Genomic DNA, 23,321 nt, shown 5'->3' with positions numbered 1-23,321 from the left:
TGGGAAACTTATCTGAAACGGGATATCTGAGTGACTTAAGAGTTTCAAATGTCACTTTTCATATTATAACTGTGAAGCTTTTTTCAGATGAACCTATATAGAGCTTTTTGATATTGGATTAAACATAACTCTCTGAGAAGATTTTTATATTAAAGACAGCAGAAAAAAACATTAAATCATCTAGTGATACAAGCTTGAGCTTATTGTATGAAAAAAATTATAAATTATGTGTGAACAAATAAAATCATAAATTAAGCTGGGAAATAAGGTGAACATTGGCAGCTTTGGGGAATGAAGCCTAAATCAGTATTGCAATAGGTTTCTGAGGACCGCAGCACTGCATATAATCTTTTCAGTGGCATAAATTGTGACTGATGGTGCTTGGGCCCTGCTGTCAGTCCTCCTCGAAGACACCTGCTATACTAGATTAGCAAAAGGGTCTTTTGGAAGTGTTTTTACATAAAATACCATGTGCAATACACTAGCCTAGGGGGTACAGGTTTCTTATGGATGCTCTATTATGCCTTTATGGTCTTTGGAAAAATACAAAGGTCACAGGAAAATAAGGATAAATTATTTGCAAATGTGAGGTTATTGTTCATCTGACTTCCCTGAAGAGTAAAGGCTGGATGATCAGTTAGGCTTGTACCACCTGAAATTACCTGAAAATGGCAAGTTATTTAGAGAGAGTGGCAAGAGTTCTCTCCCTGAAGCTAGAAAATTTCTCTGTCCTAAGAAAATTCTCATCAGTTTGTCTAAATATCAGATGCTTGCCATTGTGGTCGGTCCGTAAGAACAGATCCTTGGTTTTCAAGTATATGTGAGTTCAATAGCCAGCAGCATCAGAGATGCATGATAACAGAGTTATAAAAAATATTATTTCTCCATATGGTGATTTTATACTGTACAAAACTTTCTCATTTTGTCCTTGCAGAACAACAGACTGTCTGCTGTAGCTGGACTTGTGTTTCCTTTCTAAATTTCTTCTAGACATGCAAATACTGGTATGGAAGAGTATTTTCTAGTGTTGCATGATTTAACCTTCCATTCAAAGATATTAGAAATGAGTGTTTCAAGTTTGATTTTGTTCTGAGTTCTGTCTGTCTGAAGGTCTTCCAGTTCAGTAACAGTTGCATTGCATTTGTCTCTGCAGATCTGTATTGATAGGACGTGATCACTTCACCTGCTAGAAATCAAATTTTAGTAAGCCAAAGACACCATATTATTCCAGAAGCTTTGTTTTAACAGGATAACACCAGCTAAAAGATTTCTTTGCTTAAATGGACATTAAAGATGTAAATTTTTTTGTCTCTGAATTTGGAAGTATGGTATAGTCCAGTTCAGAAAATATGTAAGGAGATGCTAAATTATTTATTTGTAATATTTTCTTTGTTTCTCTTGCCTTTTTAACACAAGGATATACTGGAGGTACATATTGTGTACATGTGAGGTAAGCCTGGGACAATTTTCAGCTGGCTTTTGGAGGTTTCCAGTAACAATGTCACTTCTGTAATAAGAGTTTTGCTTAGGACCCTCTGAACTGAATGGCACATGGGCTTCATTCTTATAGTAACTCTTGTTCTGTAGGTAGAACTAGCCCTACATGTGCTGCATTCATGCCTGCAATTGTAGCACACAAACTCTTAAATCTCTGGTTTTCTTTTACATCCTCTCTTACATGACCTCATCACTGTAATTTTCTGACTAAAAGTGTTTGCAGTAATGCTTTTCAAAATGGTCTTGGGTAGCACTTTCTTTTCAGAACTTAGAATAGGACTGATGACCTTTATAAATGTTTGCATTGCTATATTTACAACATACTCCACTGTGTGAGGAATTAAAATAATAAAATCTATGCAAATACCAGAACAATGCAAACAGCAAACTAAAGCATTTCAGGGCTGGTATTTTTTAGGATTAGGGTAGTAGTTTTATCTTTTTTTTTCTTCTTTCCACCTCTTGAAACATGATCAGGCTGGGGTTATTTTTTTCATTCTGAATAATACCTAAAATGAGAGAGAGCTGTTTAACACATACCGTATCCATAGAGTCTATTTATCCAGACTGAATTCCACATGGACCATGGATAATCTTTTTCCCAAATGTTTACTAGTATCTTCTCTTAACAAGTGCTGCACAATATAAACTGAAGGCACCATAAAGAAAAGGGACACAATAAAATTAAGCCTTGCTTTTCAGCAAGGTCTGACTTAAGAAGTGAAAGTTTCAAACGGTTTGGATTTTAAAGAATTTTGTCTATAAAGGACATGAATCACATGCATTTAAAAGCATATAAAGAGCCATAGCTAGTATTAGAAAATGAGCTACAAGTAGCTTTTAATAAATGGCATTGAAACTAATGCTTTTAATGGAGATGAAAGGAAATCCAGGTTCATTTTACTGTTTTGTTGAAGTTATCTTCTTGCACTTGTAACCACTCTGTGCCATGCACAGTCTGGAAAATCAGGGTAATACTCAGGGTAATGCTCTGTTTCTCTGTCCCTTCCTATCTCTGCTGGTATGTACAGCTTTTCAAGACAGACTGACTGATACTGTGTGGGCATGTGTGTGGTCTCCAGTACTAACAAAGCTAATTTTGGATGTAGCTTGTAAGCACTGTTGTAATAAAATTGAAAACAAATTGGAAGTGCTGGGCTTGAACATTTATATGTGATGATTTTTACATTCACTTGAGTTTCTGTTGTTGCTGTAGATACTATTTATAGTTATACTTCCTGTTGATGTTTGTTTACATTTCAGAATTATGTTTTTCAAAACTTTCCTAAATCAGTTCCCATAGGAAAAAAGAAACACTTATTTTTAGTAGCAGAATGGGAAAGATTACAGATTAGAAAATACTAATATTTCTTCACACAAACCTCCCAAACACGTAAGACATTAAAAATACTTTTTTTTTTCTTCTTTATAAAGTAAATAAATGACCTTGTTATCTCTTAGTAGATATAAATATCTCCAGCTGGGCAAACCTTTTCCTGGTTTCCTGGTTAACTGTTGTGCTTACTTCCTGGTCCCTCTCAGCATTAAATGTTCCTGCGTGACCATACTGAGATTTTTTTTCACGTATAGCAAGTTGTACTTTTCCAAGGAGACTTGCAATTCCTTCTATCCCACACCATTTAATCATGTGTGTGTTAAAACCTGGGTGAGTAGCTTTCAAAAACTTTTCCCTTCCTGAGTTTTGTTATCGTTCAGGACTGCCCATTTTACCTGGTCATTATTAAAGAAGACTGAATCTGATGTTCTAGCCTTCTACAAGATGAACCAGGAAAATGGATCCATCACTGTATGCAGTTAGGCTTTGCTTCAGCTTCAACAATTTTCAGTATCTATTGAAATAATTTTGCATAGAGGGACTTGTGAGTGGAGATTATGTAAAACGCTTCCCCCTTCCACAGGGAAAGAGAAAATAGGAAACAGAAAACATAAAAAATGTTACGTAGCATACTGATGCTCTCGAAGATAGCAGAAAAGAAAAATATTAAGAGTGGTCTTATAGGAAGATGAGGAAGTCACAAAGAGCTCGTGCTGATGAGTGAAGGCCAGGTATTTAGGCTGATTACATTTTTTGTCTGCCCTGGATACTATTGATCATGCAGCTGTTTGCTATCTGCCAATCCTTGTAATGGTAGGGGGAGTGATCTACTCAGAATGACGGTTTTCACTATGTTTTCATTTTCCTTTCTCCTTTCCACTCTTTCTCCCTCTATTTTGTTATGGTTTTGTTTTTGTCATCACACTTCAGGTACTTCTTTGAAATTCAGAGACCATACTGCAAATATAAATCAATTGTAAATCATTCAAAGTGAAGAAAAATGGGAATGGAATTAACTATAATATAGTGCCTTTAAAACTTCTAAAACACTTTCTGATGGACATTTGATATCTTTTCCTGCTTATATCTTTGCACCTCCAGAAACAAAATCATAATCCTGGATTAATTTGATAAATATGTTAATAATATTGGTTGTGGAAAGAGGCCAGAATTTTCTTTACTTAAGTGATGCCTTTTCTGTTCGAGATGACGCTGGTCACTCAAGCTAGAGGGCAGAGAGAGGGAGAAATCCTTGACTAGAGACTGTATATTATATGATAGTTACTTACTGAATAATAATTTTTCTAGGAAAAAACCACTGAGACAAGGAAAAATGCGCAATAAATATCAAAAGGACAAGCTTGGTGTTTATTTTATCCATAAGAGAAAAGAAGGATGTTGCTGTAATAACTTTAACTGCTAATTGCTGTATCGCAGAGTTCTTTGTTAATTTTTGAATGACCAGAATATGTATTTGTCTTATGAATATGCAATGTAGTAATAATGCTGTTTATTTCAGGATGAATAAAGCAGATCATATTATTATCAGTCTATTATACCATAATTCTAGCAGGTTTATGTATTTAGTATAGTTGAAATTCCTTTCATAGTCAAGTCAGCAGGGGCTTTAATATCAGTTCCAGTGTAGCCAAGGCTTTACCTGTGGACATTGGAATAAAAGCTTATTGAAACACTCTACAATAATTAGATCTTTAAGCATGTGATAACAGCAAAAAGTTACCTCATCTAACATTTAGCAAAAGGAATTCTTTATCTTGGCTAAAATGTAGTATTTATCTAGTTTTAAAAGATATTGAGAAGTTCAGGACCAAGACTGCGTTCCAAAAGAATTTGGTCTGAAAACAGATCTCAGTAGAGGTTACTTTTAATGGAAGAAGATCTACTGTGCAGGAAAAAAAAAACCAACAGCAGTCAGCCAACCAACCTACCAACCAACCGACCAAAAAAAAACCACCAAAAAGCCACCCCTGTTTAATTGCCATTCTCTTCTTTGAGCAGAAGCCAGAGTACTAGGCAAAGTGCTGGCAGAATACTTTAAGGTTATATAGTATAAGCTTGTAAAGTAAAAGTAGAAATTCATTTCTGTTTCTTGATGTGATTTTGAATCAAAAAAGGTTTGTTACTTTCTGATTAGTCATTATTATCTTTTGCAGGACATTAAGTCACATAACTCTTTTGAAACTTTATTAAATCTGTTACTGAAGTTCCGTGCTCTGTTGCCCATTTATGTCTTTTCCCCCTCCACCCCTCTGTCCTCGCTTTCTTCCTTTTGTCCTTCCCTCTTGGGCCAGCTGCCAAAACTGAGGGTTCCTGAAGATCAATTAGAAAGCTTTTTCTTCTCTGCTCACTTCATCTGTGTTCAGTTCTTAACAAAATGTGAAAGGCAGAAAGACCTTTAGCCAGCAGTCAAATAGTGTGTGATATTCAGTGCCTAAGGTAACAGTACAAATTTGATCTCAAAATAGTAACTGAAGAAAAAAGGAATAGGTTAAATTGTAGGATTTAAAAAAAAAAATACAGTTCTTCCATACAGTCATCTTGAGTTGTGTGAACTAGAATTTTTTCACATGCCTTTCCGAGTGTATGAGTTAAGTACGTGTCAGAGGGAGGAGTAATGTAAACAAAATGTAATCTTTCTCTTACACATTTCTAGTTTGTTACTTTATATCCATGCAATACTTTATAAATTGTACTTGTTACATTTTCCAATTTTAGTAAATGTGCAAATTGTTATCTTTCTAGTTAGAGGTTGCATTTATGATGCTGTGATAGTTGACAGATCACATGTATATTGTGTGTGTGTGTACTATGGGTAGTGCTCATCTCTAATTTCTTACTAATACCTGAAGAATCATGTCAAGACTTAAAATAGGTAGCTGTATCATAGAAGCAAGTGAAAATGGAGAAATCCACGGAAGATCTGTCTCAAGAAGTGTATCCCAGAAAAGCCACAGACTGTACTGCTTAGGGAAGCTCTCTTATGAGATACAGCAAGTCGGTATTAAGTTTTCTTTTTCTTAGTACTGGAAAAGTTGATGATGAAAGCAAACAATGTGTGCTTCAAAAACATTTCTTGTGCTGCTTGAGGCACAATGTTTGGAAGAATAGAGTGCTTGCTTGGATAGGTTGAAAACTGGCTGGATGGCCAGGCTTGAAGGCTCAGCTAGTTGGTGGCAGGTGGTGAGTGGACAGTGAGGAGTCTGGGCTTGTTTTGTCGGAGGAAGAGAAGGCTGTGATGCAGGCATAGCAGGCCCCCAATTGCCTGAAGAGCAGTTGCAAGGGGTGGACAAGTTAAACTCTTCCTGGGAGAAGGTACAGAGTGTAACACCAGAACAAATCCTGAAAAAAAGCCCATCAAAAAAGCCAAAGAACAAACCCAACACAAACCAAACCCCACCCCCCATCCCCCAGAAAAACCAGAAAAACCCACACAAAAACCTCCTCAAAACCAACAGAAAAATCCTGGCTAAAAATTGCTGCTTGAGAGGATCAAATTGGACATTAGGAAAAACATCTAACCTAGAGAGGTAGTGCAGCAATGGAACAAGTTATCCCAAGGTGCTGTGGAGTTTCCATCTGTGAGGGGCTTTGAGCATTGTCTAGAAAATGCCAACCCTCCAATGAATGTGCTGCTCTGGTGTGAGTGGGAACTGTAACCTAAGCAGGAGCTGGAACTGGAGGTCTCGGAGGTCTCAGAGGTCTCTGCACAGCAGCATTTGTATGACTTTGAGTGACTTTGCTCTGATAGCCATTTTATATGCAAACAATATAGAACAGAGGTATTTGTCTTCAATTTTCTGCCAATAACAGATGATTTCCCAGTTTTTCTTTTGTGCCTGGCAAAAGAGTTAAATTTCTTTTGGCTGTTGTATTCAGATAATAGCTAAGAAGTGCCTGGAGGCAACTGAATCAGAGACAGGCCAGAAGGTCCTGTATACCTTGAGTTACTACTTTTCAAAGCAGGTGTACTGCTTCTTGAAAGTCTGGTGAAAGAAGAAGAAATAGCATGTTATGTTACATTTCAAAGAATTCCTTCTACAAAGTCTCAGTTTTTGTACAGATGGGTGTGTTGTAAAAATTACACGGGATTGCTGTCCGGAAATCCTTTCAATTAATTCAAAAACCCTTCTTCCCTCTGAAGTTCTATGGTAATGACCAATGAGTTACTGGCAACTTTTGTTTCTCAGTTTTAAAACAGAAAATTCACAAACTGCAACATTGCTGTATACCTGAAAAATTTCTAATGTTTATTGGTAAATATTTGGAGTTAAGACTTTTTTTATGTTTGAATTTGGCTTTATTGTTTTTAAGCAGTGATAGCCATGCATGAGCTAATGTTCTTTCTGAAGGCCTAAAAGGTTTCTTTCATAATTTAGGTCTATCAGATTAAATCAACCAAATAATATATATTAAGACTGTGTGATTAGCAGTACTGTTGTCCTGTTGTGAAATAAGTGTAGTTGTAGCAAAAGGATTTAAAAATTAATTTTACCAGTACTCTGTTACCTTTTAAGTGAATCAGTGCTGAGGTCATTATTCCACCCATGGTGCTCCACTCTTCTTCTAGAGTTCCTCTTCTCCTGAACTGCATGCAATTTGTCTGAGTTTTAACCATGACCCTTGCTAAAATGTAGAGATTACAATGTACAAAGAAGGAGGTATTTGCTATATTTAAAAAGTGTCAGCGCTGATCTTTGTGAAATGTGTTGTGCCCATGGGGGAAGAGACTTACTTTGAAGTAGACAGGAATGAGCTTGTCTAGTGGGTGGGTTTAATTTCAGTTTACAGTGGCATCTGCTGATCTGTTTGGTGATACTCTGGTTTTTCATCTGCATAACTACATTGGTGGAAGGGTTAGGCACTGCCGTGCTTTCAGAATGCCTGGAATCTTGTAATTTTCAGGGGCAGACTTTCTGCATTGATAGATATATAAATCTGGTGATAGCATCTTGTACCACATCAAAGACGACTGTGGTGACTCATTCTTCAACTTCAGGCTATGTTAAGTGTGTGCTGTCCTTTCCTAATAAGTGTAACCGTGTCATATCTCTGGGTCAACTCAGGGATTTTTCCTGTCTAGTTTGACTCATTTCCAGGACTTTCTCCTGAAGATGATCTTAGTTGCTCATCGTCTGCTGAAGCTTTTTACTGAAGATGCAAATATGTTGTTTTGGCCCTCCCCATTTTCCCAGTGTGGTATTGTTGTCTCCTGGCTGAGATGGTGCCTTGTCTACCTCAATCCTCACCTAAACTGATGCTTCAGATTTATATAATGGTGTTTGTACAGTAATTTTTTTTCTATTTTTTCCTCTTTTTTATTTTTTTGACAGTGGAGGGAGATCAGGGTGAGGGTGGGGTGGATGGTTGTTCTTAGAAAGGCAGGCAGACCACAGCAGCTACAAATATAGCTTTGGAGTTCTACAGCTGACTGCTGTAAATCTGAGTGAGCTTGTTACTGCCTTTTTAGTGTAACTTGGACTGACTTATACCTAAAATAAAGCCAGGAATTGCAAAGTCGTTCCACAAAGAACAGAAACTATAGTTTCCTCTTAGCCATGCACAGGTAGCTGTGCTTTTCATGCAGTCTACTCAAAGAAATTTTCAGACCATCCATGAACTCAGTAGAAAAAGGCTAGCGTTTTTGAGGTACACTGGTACAATTTATGTAGACCAGATAAAAAAAGGATATTGCAGCTTATCTAAAGAGAAATAACAACCTTCATTCTCCAGTGACAGCAATTACTTGCCTTTGTAGTCATACAAAGTAATTCTTTTGTAAGAGAAGAAATTCCACTGTGCAAAAGCAAATATTTGAAATGGAGCAAGTGGTGTGTGTGGGAATTGGATATGTTCATGTAACGCTGTTGTGTGTAAAGTAAATAGATATTTTTCCATTGCAAATGGAGGAGCTTGAAGGTACTGGAGATGCAGTTCACTAAATTAGTAGATATCTCTTCATTCCTTTTCCCCTTTTTATTGACTTCTCATTTGGTATGCCTAGACTATTTACAGTCCTTACTTGCAGTGCTGCTGTTATCAGTGCCCTGATGATGCAAAAGAAAACACCTTTTAATATGTTGGGAAATATATCATGGTTTGTAATCCTGTTTGTGCTTTTAAAGACAAAATGTACCACTAAGCGTAGTGTCATCAGATACCACACTTTGACATGTTTATCTGAAATGGTGGTCCTTTGAATACTTTGGAAATAGCACTCTGGTGCACTAATCTCTGGGAAAGTAATTTTTATTATTGTTAGCTCCTGTGTTTAGCATGCAGCTCTCAGCTGACAGACTGTACATTATAGAAAAATGTTTGTGACTCAGCTAACAAAAACCCAATGAAGTATCTAAATTAGGAATTCTGGTTTTGTGCCTATTTTTATTATTACTGCGTGCTGTCCTCTCTTACTGCAGTCAGTCCTTTGCAAGTGTGTGTGGGTACTGGCAGGACCACACTCCATTAGTTTTTTATAGGAAGACATTCTACTCAAAAGAAAATTTACCATTTTCATACCACAAGTAGAAGGCACAAGTCCAGAAGAATAGAAAGCAAAAGTTTGTCAGACTTTAAATTATATTTAAGTATAGATTAATTCTTTTAAAATAGCAACGCAGTCTCTGTGGCCTTCTTTTCTTGCACTGCATTCATTTAGCTATCCAGATTTATATGTGGCTATAATAAGGCAGAATTGCACTATGTATTTTCATAGTAGACTGAAGTATGTATGTCTTTTATAACTTCAAATGAATGTTTATCATAATGCTGGTTATAAAAAAAAAAAGTCAGAAAAATAAGGTAAAACATATAACTGGAAAAAAAACAATGAATAGCTGGAAAGAAAGTAAAGTTAACTCTCCAGTACAAAAGTACAACCTTATTTTGTTACAAAAGTTATTAATAGGTTCCATTGAGAATTCCTATAATTTACTGAGTGAAATATCAATCTGACCATATACAGGTTTTAGAAAAAGATGAAAATGATGAAAGTCATGTGCTATAGCAAAAAAGAGATGGTTTTCATTTGATATGCTTATGGAAATAAATTTTCATTGTTTAGCAATCTCATTGTCATATGTCACAATGTTAAAATGTATTAAGATTAGGTCAATACCTTTTTTTTTTTTTTACTGCCAAATACCCAATATGAGCTGATCCCAGCAGCTGAATATGCATTCTTGTGAATATTGGATGCTTTAGAGAATGAGGTTTCTTGAGTTACTGTGAAGATAATTCTTGGGACTCTGAAAGGCATGGCTGCTGCTCACCAGAGTCCTTTTCTTTTGGTTAACTCCTCACAGTTACAAATCCATAACCTGTAGAGGTTTTTTCAGTAGTTTCATTGTTACTGTGGGCTTTAAAAATCAAACATAGTTGCCTTATTTCTTTTGACTTAATTTCCTGACATGTTGTGAAACATTCATTTAATTTTACATGTATTTAATCTAACAATGTTTTGAACAATTTTGAGGAGTGCCCTTGATTGAGGCTTGTCTGTAAATGGCCTATTTCTTATGCTTGGTGACTTGCCCAAATTTCCTCAAGCATGTCCCACTTTCAGTCCTCTGTAGGGACAACTTTGCTCTGATACAGTCCTCAGGAAGGGGGCAGTCATCAAACTGGACCAAATAAATATCAAACAGTCTCCACTAGCAAAAGACAAATTCGAATCATCCCTTTTGTTGTAGATCTGAGCAGACCTCTCCCTGTAGCCTTGTGAGATCTCTGCAATCTCCAGTAATAAAGAACTGAAGCTGTCAGCAGGCTGCATGATGTAGCCCTTGGGCTGGTGGACTTGAGAAGTCCAGTCTTGTAGTCGGGACTTTGCAGTCACATTTCTCTTATTTCCACTTGAACTTCAGTTCTGCTTTCTAAAGAGCAGTTGAAAGTTGGGTTTGAATAACTTTTTGCGAGCAAAGTAACATGCGACTCTTGTGTTGTTACTGTATGGATTTTTCAAGGAGAAATTCTTGCAAGATGAAGAAAACAAAACAAAAGTGTCTCTATCTGTGCATACTTATACAAACACTTCAGGAAAAGCAGAAGGAATGAGTATTGATACCTCTGTTTTCTGTCCTTGCTGTAGGTGTGCAGGATCCTCACCATGAGAAGATAATAACTGTGACTACTAATGGAAGTATTCACAGCCCCAAGTTTCCACACACGTACCCACGCAACACTGTGCTAGTGTGGAGATTAGTAGCACTTGATGAAAACGTATGGATACAGCTTACTTTTGATGAAAGATTTGGGCTTGAGGACCCAGAAGATGACATTTGCAAGTAAGTTACTTTCCCTTTCACTTAGGAGATTCTGAAAGGAGGTGTTGGGGTATGAAAAAAAAATATATTGCTTGAGTTTTGCAAAAATTGACACTTGCACATTAATTTATTTATAAAATGCATCTTTTAAAGTGTTGGTTTATGGGGTTTTTTTATAGTGCCAGAGGAGGTTTTCATGCTTGAAAGCTCTGGGGTGCTCCCATTTTTACTTCTGCATTCAGTATCTAGGCCATAGACATACTACAACACAAAAATATGGTATATTTAATCTCCCTCTCAAGTAAAAGTTTTGACATCTGGGAAAATATTCTTGACACAATGTTAGAATTATGAATGTCTAATTTTTACGGAGAAAATTTTGGTGAGTAAGTTACCTGAAGCAGAATTCAGGTCATGACATGAGGTACTACATCCCTGTTCAAGACAAACCCACATGCTACTCTACAGTATTTCAGTGGCCTTAAATTGTCAAGTTGTCTATGAAAAACAGCACTTAAAGTACTGTGCTAATTGACATTCTTTATTGGTACTGGTTTTTCCCTGACTTAAGTAAGTATCTGCTTGCTCAGTCACTGGCAAAGGTTTCTGTAGGACTGGTGGAATCTCTGTTTTCTTCCCTGATTCTCTGCTGAAGGCTTTGTAATTTGGGACAGAAACAATCGTGACATGAGAGGCATCAGCATGAATGTAGTTCTGAACCAAGCCATGTGGTTGATAATGTTTTGGGTGTTTTGTGACGCAGTAGGACTGACATGTATATTTCCTGTGGGAGGGTGAAAGAGGAGAGATCCTAAGCTCTTGTATCCTGTATCTGTCTGTCATCGCAGCAACACATCATAAAAAATCCTGATGTGTGAATAGTGGTACATTGTCTGGACTCTTTGGTAAATTAAGTAGCAGATAAAATATGTCATTTAAATGGCATATTCTCCTCTAATGCTTTCGCAGAGAGGTACTTCACACAAGATTTTTGTTTCAAAGTAATTTTTTGTTTGTTTTTCTGGTTTGAGCTTTATTTTTTTGTACCTCATATACACATTTGACTTGATTCTTGCTTTCAGTTTTTCTAATTAACTGATATTCCATTGGTTTTACATCTTGTATCAACTTTTTATGACAAATTTGAACTTTTAGAGGTTATTTTTACACTTGTCCTTAATTTGGGAGAAGGTGTTTATAACAGATGGATAAACATCTTCCTTTCATAATTCTAAAGGGAGTAATTACCAAGGCCATGTCAGTATTAGACTAACTACTATAAATATATGTTTGCTTGAATGGGTGTACTCCCTTTGTGCAATAATTCTTTAAGTGAAAACTTAGCTTCCTTTTTCTTTTCTGTGCATATGGCAGAGTGATGTGGCAAGTGACAGAAAATCCAGGTAGGGTGACTCATGCGTCCACTTGCAAAAAGAGAAGTAAGATAAGTTAAAATATTTTATAATATTATAACTAGAATTTTATTTTAATTGGAGTACATTTATTTTAAGTAAACAATGTGCAAAATACAAAAGTATTGACAAAAAATAGTAATAAATCACTCAATCTTCACTCAGTTGTAATCTTATCGTGCTCGTATTTGTGCAGGGATACCAGGAAGTTGTATGAATGCAATTCCTGATATGTGTCCTACCAAGAAAATACTGGGCTTTTCAGCTGGGAAGAATAAAAAGAGAGTTATAGTTCTCTCTGAAAAAGATTTATATTTTTGATTTTAACCAAAATAAAAAGCATAGCTAGGATTCCTCTGAACTTTAATCTCAGTAAGAAGTTCAGCGAAGGAAGAGAAATTGCACCTTGTTTGATGTGAAGGGAGTATAAATAAATAACAAGTTGAGGAGATAAGTAAAACATAGAGAGATTAAATATGTAAAATAATTCTACACAGGTCAAGTAGGTTACCAGTTACCAGAGTAATATCTCTTTATGAGTTATGTCTTGCATTTCTTACCTCCTAGAGTTACTAATAAAATTATGTATACTTCTTCCAATACTCTCTGTAGAAAAATTAAGGGGTTTTTTATTGACTAGATCCGACAGTATTTATTACTTCACTGTGTTTCTGCCATCTTGAAACACACAAATCAGTATTGTTGCTGTAGACTGTTCAACAGTTTCTCCAAAAGCAAGTTTATATGACAAAAGAGAGAATGAACTATCACATGAAGTTTAATCTATTATAATTCTATACCTTTAGTTCTGACATATGACTGAAACTAGGTAAAAACTGCATCCAGGGAACGTTAGACTTTCTATGCAACAGTGCACAGTATCAGGAAATCATTGTCTCCCTTCTGTAGTGTATGAGACAACCTCACAGGTTATCTTCCATGGTCATTGTCAGAGTTTTCAGTTCCTCCACCTGTTTCTTAAGCCGCTCATTCTGGGTAATGCCAGAGCTTTCTCCATCATCACTGTAGACTGTGGTGCCCCGCAGTGTCAGCTCATAGGGCCAATGAGAGAATATGCTGGAGTACATCAGCTTAAGATAATTAGCCATTTTTAAATCTTGTAGTAATTCAAATATTGCTCATACTTTGGAGTAAAATAAAACTCGAACATACCCAGTTGTACAATGGTAGTGGTGACTAAAAAATGTCATGGATGTATCCTGAAGCTATGGCAAGTTTTTTCCTGTATCTCGCTGACCTCCACATTCGGGTATCTTCAAAGTCGGCCCTGAAATTTCAAGCTGTTCAGTGAAGTATTTTCATCTGGAGCAAATATCACATTTTACAGATATATTGCAGGTACCAGTCTAGCCTCTACTTCAAATATTTTCCCAAATGCAAATCAAAGTGATCCTGCATGGCTTTCTTTTATTCTGACTTGCCGTTCAACTTACAGTATTTACTAATATAGCAAATTTGCATCACAACAAATTCTGTGTTTAAGGCCGGCCCTCCTGACTCAGCCTCACCTGTAATAGCATTAACGTGCGTGTTGTGCTAATTCGCAACAGTCTGAAGCATGATTGCTGGGTCAGTTTAAATTATAGGTTTTTCAGAATAAAATTCTGGTATTTTGCCTGTATTTCACCAGGTGATTTTAATCTTTGTTTTACAATGGTGATGTACTTGAAATTCATGCAGATCATGTTTGCATTCCTTTAAAGACAGTAATTTTTTTTTTTTTTTTTTAACAATAGTTCAACTTCATTTGCGCTTGATCCTTCCTATGGACAAATTTTAAGAATCCCACTATGTCCTTTCCAAAATGAACACAAACTCGACTTTATTTGACAAATAGATCCATGCACATTTCTAGAAGAGATTTAGGTTATTTGGTTGGCAGTAGGGATATATAAATCTCTGCAATATTGCAGTAGTTTCGGTTTCATACGCTTTGTTTGATTTCAGTTGTGACTTGAAAAAGAAAAATGTTGCAACAAAAAAAATCCCCCCGCAAACCAACCAAACAAAAAGGAGAATTATGTAGCTCCTGGGCGCTTTGTGCAGCACTGTTTACATGCTAGAAGTGGCAGTGAATTTCTAGCAAACAGAGGCATTGAGGATTTGGATTGTGTATGCCTGCCCTTTCTGATGAAATAAAAATGGAGTTTTTCTGCTGTTGATATGGTAGCTGATATGACAGGTCATTATTTTCATGATGCTAGCCCCTAAATCCTGTTTTAATTATAAAACCATTAGACTTCTGTGCCAGACAGCTCCTATTGCCAGGGAGCTGCCATAACTCTTCTTGACCAAAAACTGATTTTTGCTCAGCTGTTGCTTGTTGTTTGAATTTGTTGCTTTCTGTTGATAAGAACATGAAGTGATAACAGCTTTATGATGAACTCCTCTGTGACAGGAAGACACACATTTAGCTTTCTTCCAGGAAGAACACGGATGCTACAGTTGCCCTTAAAGACAAGTCTGATGATGTGAGTTGGTTGTACATTGGAGCATTACAATGGAAGGCTGCAATAGGAAAGGAAAAGAAAAGAATCTTTCTTCTGTTGGTAGCATGTGTCAAACTTGCTCTCTCCCTGTGCATAGAGTGGCTCTAGCTGTTCATCTTAGTAGTGGTTGCAGCTGTTCTTTCTAATCATCAGATGATTACGGTCTGACTTTTATTATACATAATAAAACACAGAAATGTGTCACAAATCCAAAGTGCAATTACTGTAGATAAGGTGATAAGGATAAAATACATGAGTAAAAGGCTGTGGAACTAACTGATAGTAGAATAACAAATACCATTTTACCAACATCTTCATATTAGGATGGTTACATGGATTTCCAACTCTCATTGGTCCTCTAATAATTTAAATTATTATTTATAATTTGTTTGTTTGTTTTTTTTGGGGGGAGGGAGGTTTTTAGCAGGTGCAGATGTGAATCTGTTCATTTACATGTATAAATAAAGCATTAATCTATAATGTCTTGAAAGAAATTTAAAAGCTTGTCTACTTGATATTTGTAATATGTAGAACTTTTATCTGCAGAAAATTAGTTAAGCTGAAGGCAGCTGTCAGTATTAAATTAGGCTAAAATCTGTGCAACTTGTTTTTCCTCTTTATTTCAAATTCAATACTTAATTTTTAATCCTGGGAATGTTCTTCCTCTGAGGATTCTTAGGATGATCCTTTATTATGCAGTGCCACGTGTATTAAATTCATTCACTACCTCCCCTCCCTGTGTTTCCTTAGGCTACTTGCCTTCACTTCAGATATGTTGTGACTGAGCTATTGCCCTCCATTCATGGAACATTGAGATTCGGTGGTAGAAGCTGTAATCCAGACTGCTTCAAACAGTCATACGTGTTCCTAATGAACGTGCTGTAAGGAAATTGTTGATAAGAATTAAAAAATTAGAAGATTTAGCTTAGTCTGATAACAATGGAAAAAGTGTATTAAAGAGGAAACATACTGTCTTTCGTCTGTGGCTATGAAGAAGGAAAATATTTACTTAGCAGTCTTTTTTGCTTTTTCATAATTTGTTTCAAATGGGTTCTAGACAGTGATAATTTATAGTAAACACAATAAAAAGACTAAACATTTTGTTGTGTAACTTTTCCAAAGAGACCTTTCTGTGTAATATAAGACACAATGAGTTACTTGCACCATGTGGAGCTTCCTTTCTTGTTATTATTACAAATCTGAACATCTAGTAAGTGGAGTGAAATATGGATGCATAACTGTGACTCTAATGCCTCAGTAAAAAAGAACAGAAATTTTGCTTCTGTTTTGCTCCTTCTTATGGAAGCACCTTGCAACATCAAGAGAGTGCATGCATGAAAGGATAATGTCAGCATCATTTTCTTCTAGACAGAAGAAATTCCATTCCACACCCTCCACCCTAGGGAAGAAAAAAAAGTTTATTTTTCCTGTTTTACCTTGGGTGCATTATAGAGTCAATGTTGGTACATATGTGAAGACCACACTAATATCAAGCATAGATTTGTGAAAGAAATACACCCCTTCATATAAAGTATTAATTCTGGGGCTTTTGAGGGCAACAATTCTTTATCAATGTCTAGTTCCCAAGAAACTTTTTTTCTGGACACAACTGATGGGCTGTCTTTACTATCAGACAGTGTTAAATGCTTCTCATTGGCTGTGGTTACAGAGGGTGAAGTTATCTCCTGAGTAAGTACAAAGTTCAAGTTGGCTTTGAATAACTGGATAAAGACCTTTAAGTGAACTCTGTATTTAAAGTGGAATTGGTGCAGACAATGTTCACTGTGACTCATGTTGCTAAGTAGCTGGGCTGCTGGGATTTTTACTGCTTCTCCACATACTTCTGAAGAGGAAGGGGTTGCTGCTGCCACCTTTATTTGAGAATTCAGAAAAGAGTCCCCAAAAGTTTTAAGGCTTCAAACTGGAAAACTCCCAAAATATTGAGTACCAAAACCTGCAGAGGCTTAAAAGCAGAGATGAAAGTTACAGTGAGGACTAATACTTAAAATTCTTTTCTTACAGCTGTTGCCTTGGAATATCAGCGTGTTCAGTTTTAACCACCCGTTTTTTTATGAGATAATCACCAACATGATATGATGTTCATATTGATATGAATATGTACCATATTGATATGATGTTCAACAAGAGCAAGGGCTGGATTCTGCATCTGAGATGGGGCAACCCTGGATGTACATACAGACTGGGGAATGAGAGGCTGGAGAGCAGCGCTGCAGAAAGGGCCCTGGGGGTCCTGGTCCATGGCAAGCTGAACATGAGCCAGCAGTGCCCTGGCAGCCAGGAGGGCCAAGCGTGCCCTGGGGGGCATCAGGCACAGCATCGCCAGCCGGGCAGGGGAGGGGATTGTCCCACTCTGCTCTCCTCTGCTCTGGGGCAGCCTCACCTCGAGTGCTGGGGGCAGGTCTGGGTGCCACAATATAAAAAAACCATTAAGCTGTTAGTGAGTGTCCAAAGGAGAGACACAAGGATGGTCAAGGCTCTGGAGGGGAAACCATATAGGGAGCAGCTGAGGTCACTTGGTCTGTTCAGCCTGGAGAGGAGGAAACTGAGGGGAGACCTCATTGCAGTCTACAACTTCATCGTGAGAAGAGGAGGGGCAGACACTGATCTCTTCTCTTACAGTGACAGGACTGAGGAAATGGCCTGAAGTTGTGTCAGGAGAGGTTTAGGTCGGATATCAGGAAAAGGTTCTTCACCCCAAGGGTCGTTGGGCACTGGAACAGCTCCCCAGAGAAGTGGTCATGGCACAAAGCCTGACAGAGCTCAAGAAGCATTTGGACAGTGCTCTCAGGAACATGGTGTGACTCTTGGGGTGTCCTGTGCAGGGCCAGGAGTTGGACTCAATGATCTTTGTGGGTCCCTTCCAACTCAGAATATTCTGTGAGATCCAATACCTGGGTGGGCAGGGCTCTGTTTAGGTGACTCTACACATCAGCAATACTGAGGTGTCTCATAATTGTCTGTAACTTCTGCAAAAAATGAAACCATAACTGAGTTAAAATTTATTATAGCTCTGTTCTGTGACTCAGATCCATTTGGAAAGGAATGATTCATTAATATACAGGGTTATAAAAAGCATATAAACTCTCATTCCTCAATACAAAATATTTAATTTTTTCCCAACACATAAATTACTTGTTAATCATTTCTATTCAAAGTCTGAAAGGGGGATATATAATTTAAATGGTTGGGATGAGTTCTAGCATTCAAGTGCCTTGGTTTAATTGAAATACTGATGGCAGAGAATTAATATGAAGTACCTAATTTTATCTGAAGTCCTTTGTAGCAGCATTGATATTTTATCAGTGGGAGAAAGGTGGCATTTTAGGAACAGTGTGTAGAAAATAGCATAAAACTTGTGTTAATACAGGCTGATGGAGTAATTTCTTCTGATGCTTGTGGAGTGGCTTTTTATGGTTTTGATTTTTAATTGTTCGATCCATTTGCAAGACAACTAAAAACTAGTGCCAGTACAACAGAGGTTTGAATGTTAAATGGATATAAATGGAGGATGAGAGTGGGGAATGGGGATCAAAATTCGTAAGAAGTTATATTGACTTAGGCCTAGTGTCCTCTGATTATCTAAAAATTTTTCTTTTATATATAAAGAAAAAAGTTTTATACTACAAAGGTTATTTCTCTAATGTGAGTTGAAATGTAACAATATTATTTCAATTTAATGAATGGAATTCTAAGGCAGAATCCAATAGATTTACGCTTCCTGCTTTCTTAGTGTTCTGAAGAAAAAGTGAGTGGGTCTTTTTCATTAAAAGAAATTTCTGGATATGTTTCTTCTTTTGAAAAAACTGCAGTGGAATTTTTTTTGTTTTCTTGTTGGGTTTTGGTGGTTTGATTATTTGGGTTTTTTTAGAAATATTTTTCTTTTGGATATTGCATGATTCCAGAAAAAAAACATTATTCTTTGATCGCCACATAATTCAAACATTAACTCATCTTTCAGCTGGTCCCATCCTATTGGTTGAGCTGCTGTCCACTGTTCACGCTGTGGCAGAGGTGTGTACTGTATCCAGAAGTATATCCTTTCTTTTGGGTTCTCTACTGGTTATTAAAAGTTGCTTTATACCATTCTCATGATAGGAGATTTATAAGTGTGACAAAGCAGATATCGCAGGCAATAAAAGAAGATAAAAGCAACTCAGAAAATAAAAGCTCAGTATGATTATAACTGAGGTTACTCTGTAACATGCATTTCCTAAGGTTCAAGAAGAGTAAACTCTTCTATTGTACCGGAAGGGATGATAGCTGCAAAACTGCATTCTCTAAGCAAATCAGAATGAAACATAAAAAGGAAGAGTGAAGGAGATGCTTCTCTGAGCAGAATGGGAAGACAGCAGAGCACAGGTGATATGATCAGAAGGACACACTGCACAAACTTAGGGACTGCATTCTTGCCCACCCACTTTTCCCTCAGCTTCAGTAAATGCAGCATTCATTTTTAGTATCCACTGTTGCCAGAGGGCACTATAATAGATATTATTTTGGAAGTAATTTGAAACCTCTTTTCAGAGCCCAGATGAACGTGTAGGAGAGTGATTGCTGATGACTGGGCAGTTGACATAATCCCTTACTCCTTTTTCACACCAGAGACTACTGTCATTGACAAAAAAAAAATTTTAGGCTCCTTAAAATTTCTTTCTGGTCCTCTCAATCTCAAGCAAGCTGTTTGAATAAAGTAAACTGTGTCTCCACTATCAAAATATTTTTTGTAAACTGTCCTAATCCTAATTTATTGCTTCTAAAATTGTTTTATGTTACCGTACTTGGCAGTGTTTCTAATGGTGGAGACCAAAGTTATTTTCTTTGAATGTGAATATGGAACTGCTGGCTCTTGCTTCTTTCTAGGGTGCTCTGGGAACAATTGTTATTGATGGAGTTCCCCTGCTCCCACCCCACCACTTACTAAAATAGAGAAGTAAATCTCTACTTTCAGGAGCAGAAAAACATCCTGTAAGCCATCACCACCTGAGCTCAGGGACACAGACCCTGTAGCCACCTCTAGTTTCTGGCGTGGCTCAATTTAGGTCCTGATGTCAAGACAAATGTGAGCTGCAGAGTCAGGCCCAGCAAGATAATCTACATTTACCCCGTGTAGTATGCCAGTAAATATGCCAGTTCAAATATAGCATAGGCTCCCTTCCTGGTGTTTTCTAATTACTGAAAGTGTAAGTACCATTACGATGTTAGGCTCACCATCAGGTGTATAAACAGGAATAGCAGATGTTCCAACTGTCCTGTTCCTGGATGGACAGTGTGTTTCTTCGCCTGTTACACAGATTTTCTTTTTGATAGTTCTCCACTTGTCCTCTTCCTTTCTTCTTTCCCTCTCACTAAAAGCTGTGGATGCTTCTTTAAGTGTGTCGTCAACGTTTTATCAAAGTATGTTTCTCACATGCAATTGTAGTTAGACAGCATTGCCAGTAAGTATTGTCAGTCAGACAAGTTAGTAACAATCCAGTCTTGCACTTGATGCTGCTCCATTAGGATAAATAGAAGTAAAATATAATGCAATTTACATTAATCTGTTCTCAGCTGATCATCGGGACATCTGAGAAGATGCATGTGCATCAGAAACTACAGTAAGAAAGATGCATTATTATAAAAATATTAGATGGTCATGTGGGAGTGTCATAGAGCTTTTATAAGGTAAAATTAATAGACGATATCATTTTCTGAAAGTAGCATGTGAAGAGGGAGACCAGCACTGTAGCACGAATTATTAAGACATATCTCTATTAAGACTAGCCTTTGACTCATATACTGAGGCTGGACTAAAACCAGATTTGCTTAATTTAATGACCATCAATTTATAACTAGTAAAACTGAAGTGAGAGGAAACTTCTTACACTCCTTAGGTGAAAAGTGATCTCCTGCTAGGATTGGGAATACATATTTTTTCTGGCTCATGCAGGCTGTTCAGTTACATTATGGAGTTTTTTCGCTTTCTGTTTGAGTAGCAATTACTAGCCTGTCGTGATGCAGAATATCAGACTTCGTGACAACTGGTCTGTCGTGCATTGGTAAATCCTGTGTGGTGCAGGTGTAGCTGCCAAGAAGCCACATACTATTGTATTGCTGAGCTAAAAAAAAAAAAAAAAAGGTATTTTCATTAAAATAACATAGATAGAGCTCCAGCCTCCATTGAAGTAGGCAGGAGGGAGGGAAGGGAAAATGAGAAACTTATCCAGGTAGTAACAGTGTTTGAACATCAGACGCTGCTTCAGGGGAAGGGAAGCTGCCTGCACTGCCCTGGAAGAATCTTGGGGTTGCTAAAAATGCCCCTTATGCTCCTTATGGGTTTTTTTCACCCAAAACTATACTTTTGAATATTGTTTGGAAATTGCTTAGCCAATAGTTTGCACATCATTGGCTGGAGCCACTGCTGCATTCCAGGATTTATATCCTGGAATATCTTGGAACGCATAAAGAAGAAATTACTCTTTGGGATACTAAAATAAGTATTTCTGTAAAAATGTGATTGTGTGTTCACAGAAGCTGGAGCAGATACATTGACCACTGTGAACAGTGTGAGTAGAGGAAGAAATTTTATAGTGGGTTAGAGTGCTTTACAGCCTCAGCTGTAAATGTGAACTCTAAGGTCCATTAGAGGTTTTGGTTTTCTACAAAATGTTGATCTGTACAGTAGGAACATGTGATTTATTATGAGCACTGTAATTCCCAAGATAAAATATACCCGACTTTACGGAGGAGTCCTGGGAAAAAGTTGGTGAGGCATCTAGTTCTCCAAAATGTGGAATGGGTGGTACTGTACAGTGCAGGATACTTACTGAGTGGATTCACTGTCTGAGGAGAGACAGCAGCTGCATCTGTATGAAGGTAAAAGCGCTTTGGAGAGTGCAGTGTCCAGTGCAGCAGGACTCTGAACTTTGGTGGTCATTTCCACATGATGTTTTATTGTAAGGTGGTAATAATAATAATAATAATAATGATAATGATAATAATAATACAGTAATAGTTTGCATGGCAGAAGACAAGGACAAGTAATAGAAGTGCTACTGCACAAAACAATAAGAATACTTTGTCCTATTGCCATTTTTTGTTACGTGTGTTATTATTTCATTCATAACTTGTGCAGAGTACTAAGGAGATCTGTGGTCCACATATGCAGTGAATAGCACAAAGTAGACAATTGAAGATAAACAGTACAAGAAAGGGTTTCATGTAAATGTTACCCATTTTTTAGTCCTTGAAAAATAACCTTTCCAAGTAACTTCTAATTTGGGGGAAAATCTTTTTTATTTAATGCATTTTAGATAACTACAGGAGAATCTGTAGTTAAATAGGAAAAAGGTAATTGTATCATATTAACTGTGAGTGTCAGAAATCTTTGGAGCCTTCATTTTCCCAGAACTTCATTTTTTTTTATTTTAAGATAAAGGCCAAAGTAAGAACATGGACTGGGACATCATTTGCAGGTTGATTTGTATGTGTACATTCTTTTCCCAAGCACACCAATTTTCCCAAATTCCTCTTTGATACATAGTAATAGTAGTGCCATGTACTTTTTTGGTTTATATCTGTGTTCTACTCATAACATGCCATTTTTGGACCAAATTTAGTCCATATTTTAAAAAATTTAAAAATATTTCTTATTCTGACTGGCATTGCGAATACTGTCATTCTGTAATACAAGGAAGACAAGTAGAGGTAGCTTCTAAGAAATTTGACAATCGGTCATTTGAAAGGGAGAGTTTGGGAAACCATCTTCTTTCCTTACCTCAAATTCTGATCTGCAGGATTATACAGTCTCTTTCTATAAGATTCTTATTCAAGTGTTTGAAATGCTGTATCAATAGAAGTTGTACAGGTATAAATTAGTTTGTAGAAGAGGCTGAATTCTGTGGTTCTGCATTCCTGAAAATACTTGTTTATGTTCTTAATCCATATCAGTAGTTTAATACATGCTTAAATAGTTGCAAGCTTGCTGTCTCAACATAGAATTGTTTCTGTTTCAGAGCCTGAAGTATATTTACCAATGTATCTAGTTGGCAATTTGTCATTCTTGTGGAAAAGTTAATGTCTCTTTGTCCCCACAAGGCAGATGTCACTTTCAGAGGCTATGGGATATTCATGTGCTTATGGTGGAGATAGATAAGTGTTTATCAGCACGCCTAGATACCAGTCATGAGAGTTTATGTCCTAGAGTTGCTTGTGTGCCAGCTTCCTAGTCATCAGGCAAATGAGACGTATTCAGCAATACACAGTTTATTAACTGGCACTGAAGTAA

The 23,321-nt window shown here is 37.0% G+C and overlaps 1 protein-coding gene across 1 annotated transcript in view; it reads left to right on the top strand.

Moving 5' to 3' along the window:
- PDGFC (platelet derived growth factor C) overlaps window positions 1-23,321 on the top strand; it is a 124,021-nt gene that overhangs the window by 60,539 nt on the left and 40,161 nt on the right. The window contains exon 2 of the mRNA XM_048305074.1: window positions 10,941-11,136. Within this exon, the coding sequence (XP_048161031.1) occupies window positions 10,941-11,136 (196 nt within the window). The remainder of the gene's footprint in view (window positions 1-10,940; window positions 11,137-23,321) is intronic.

The sequence above is a fragment of the Corvus hawaiiensis genome, chromosome 5, assembly GCF_020740725.1.
Source record: "Corvus hawaiiensis isolate bCorHaw1 chromosome 5, bCorHaw1.pri.cur, whole genome shotgun sequence".
Lineage (NCBI taxonomy): Eukaryota > Metazoa > Chordata > Aves > Passeriformes > Corvidae > Corvus > Corvus hawaiiensis.
The sequence above is the reverse complement of the archived record's forward strand: the minus strand, read 5'-3'. Positions and strand labels throughout refer to the sequence as shown.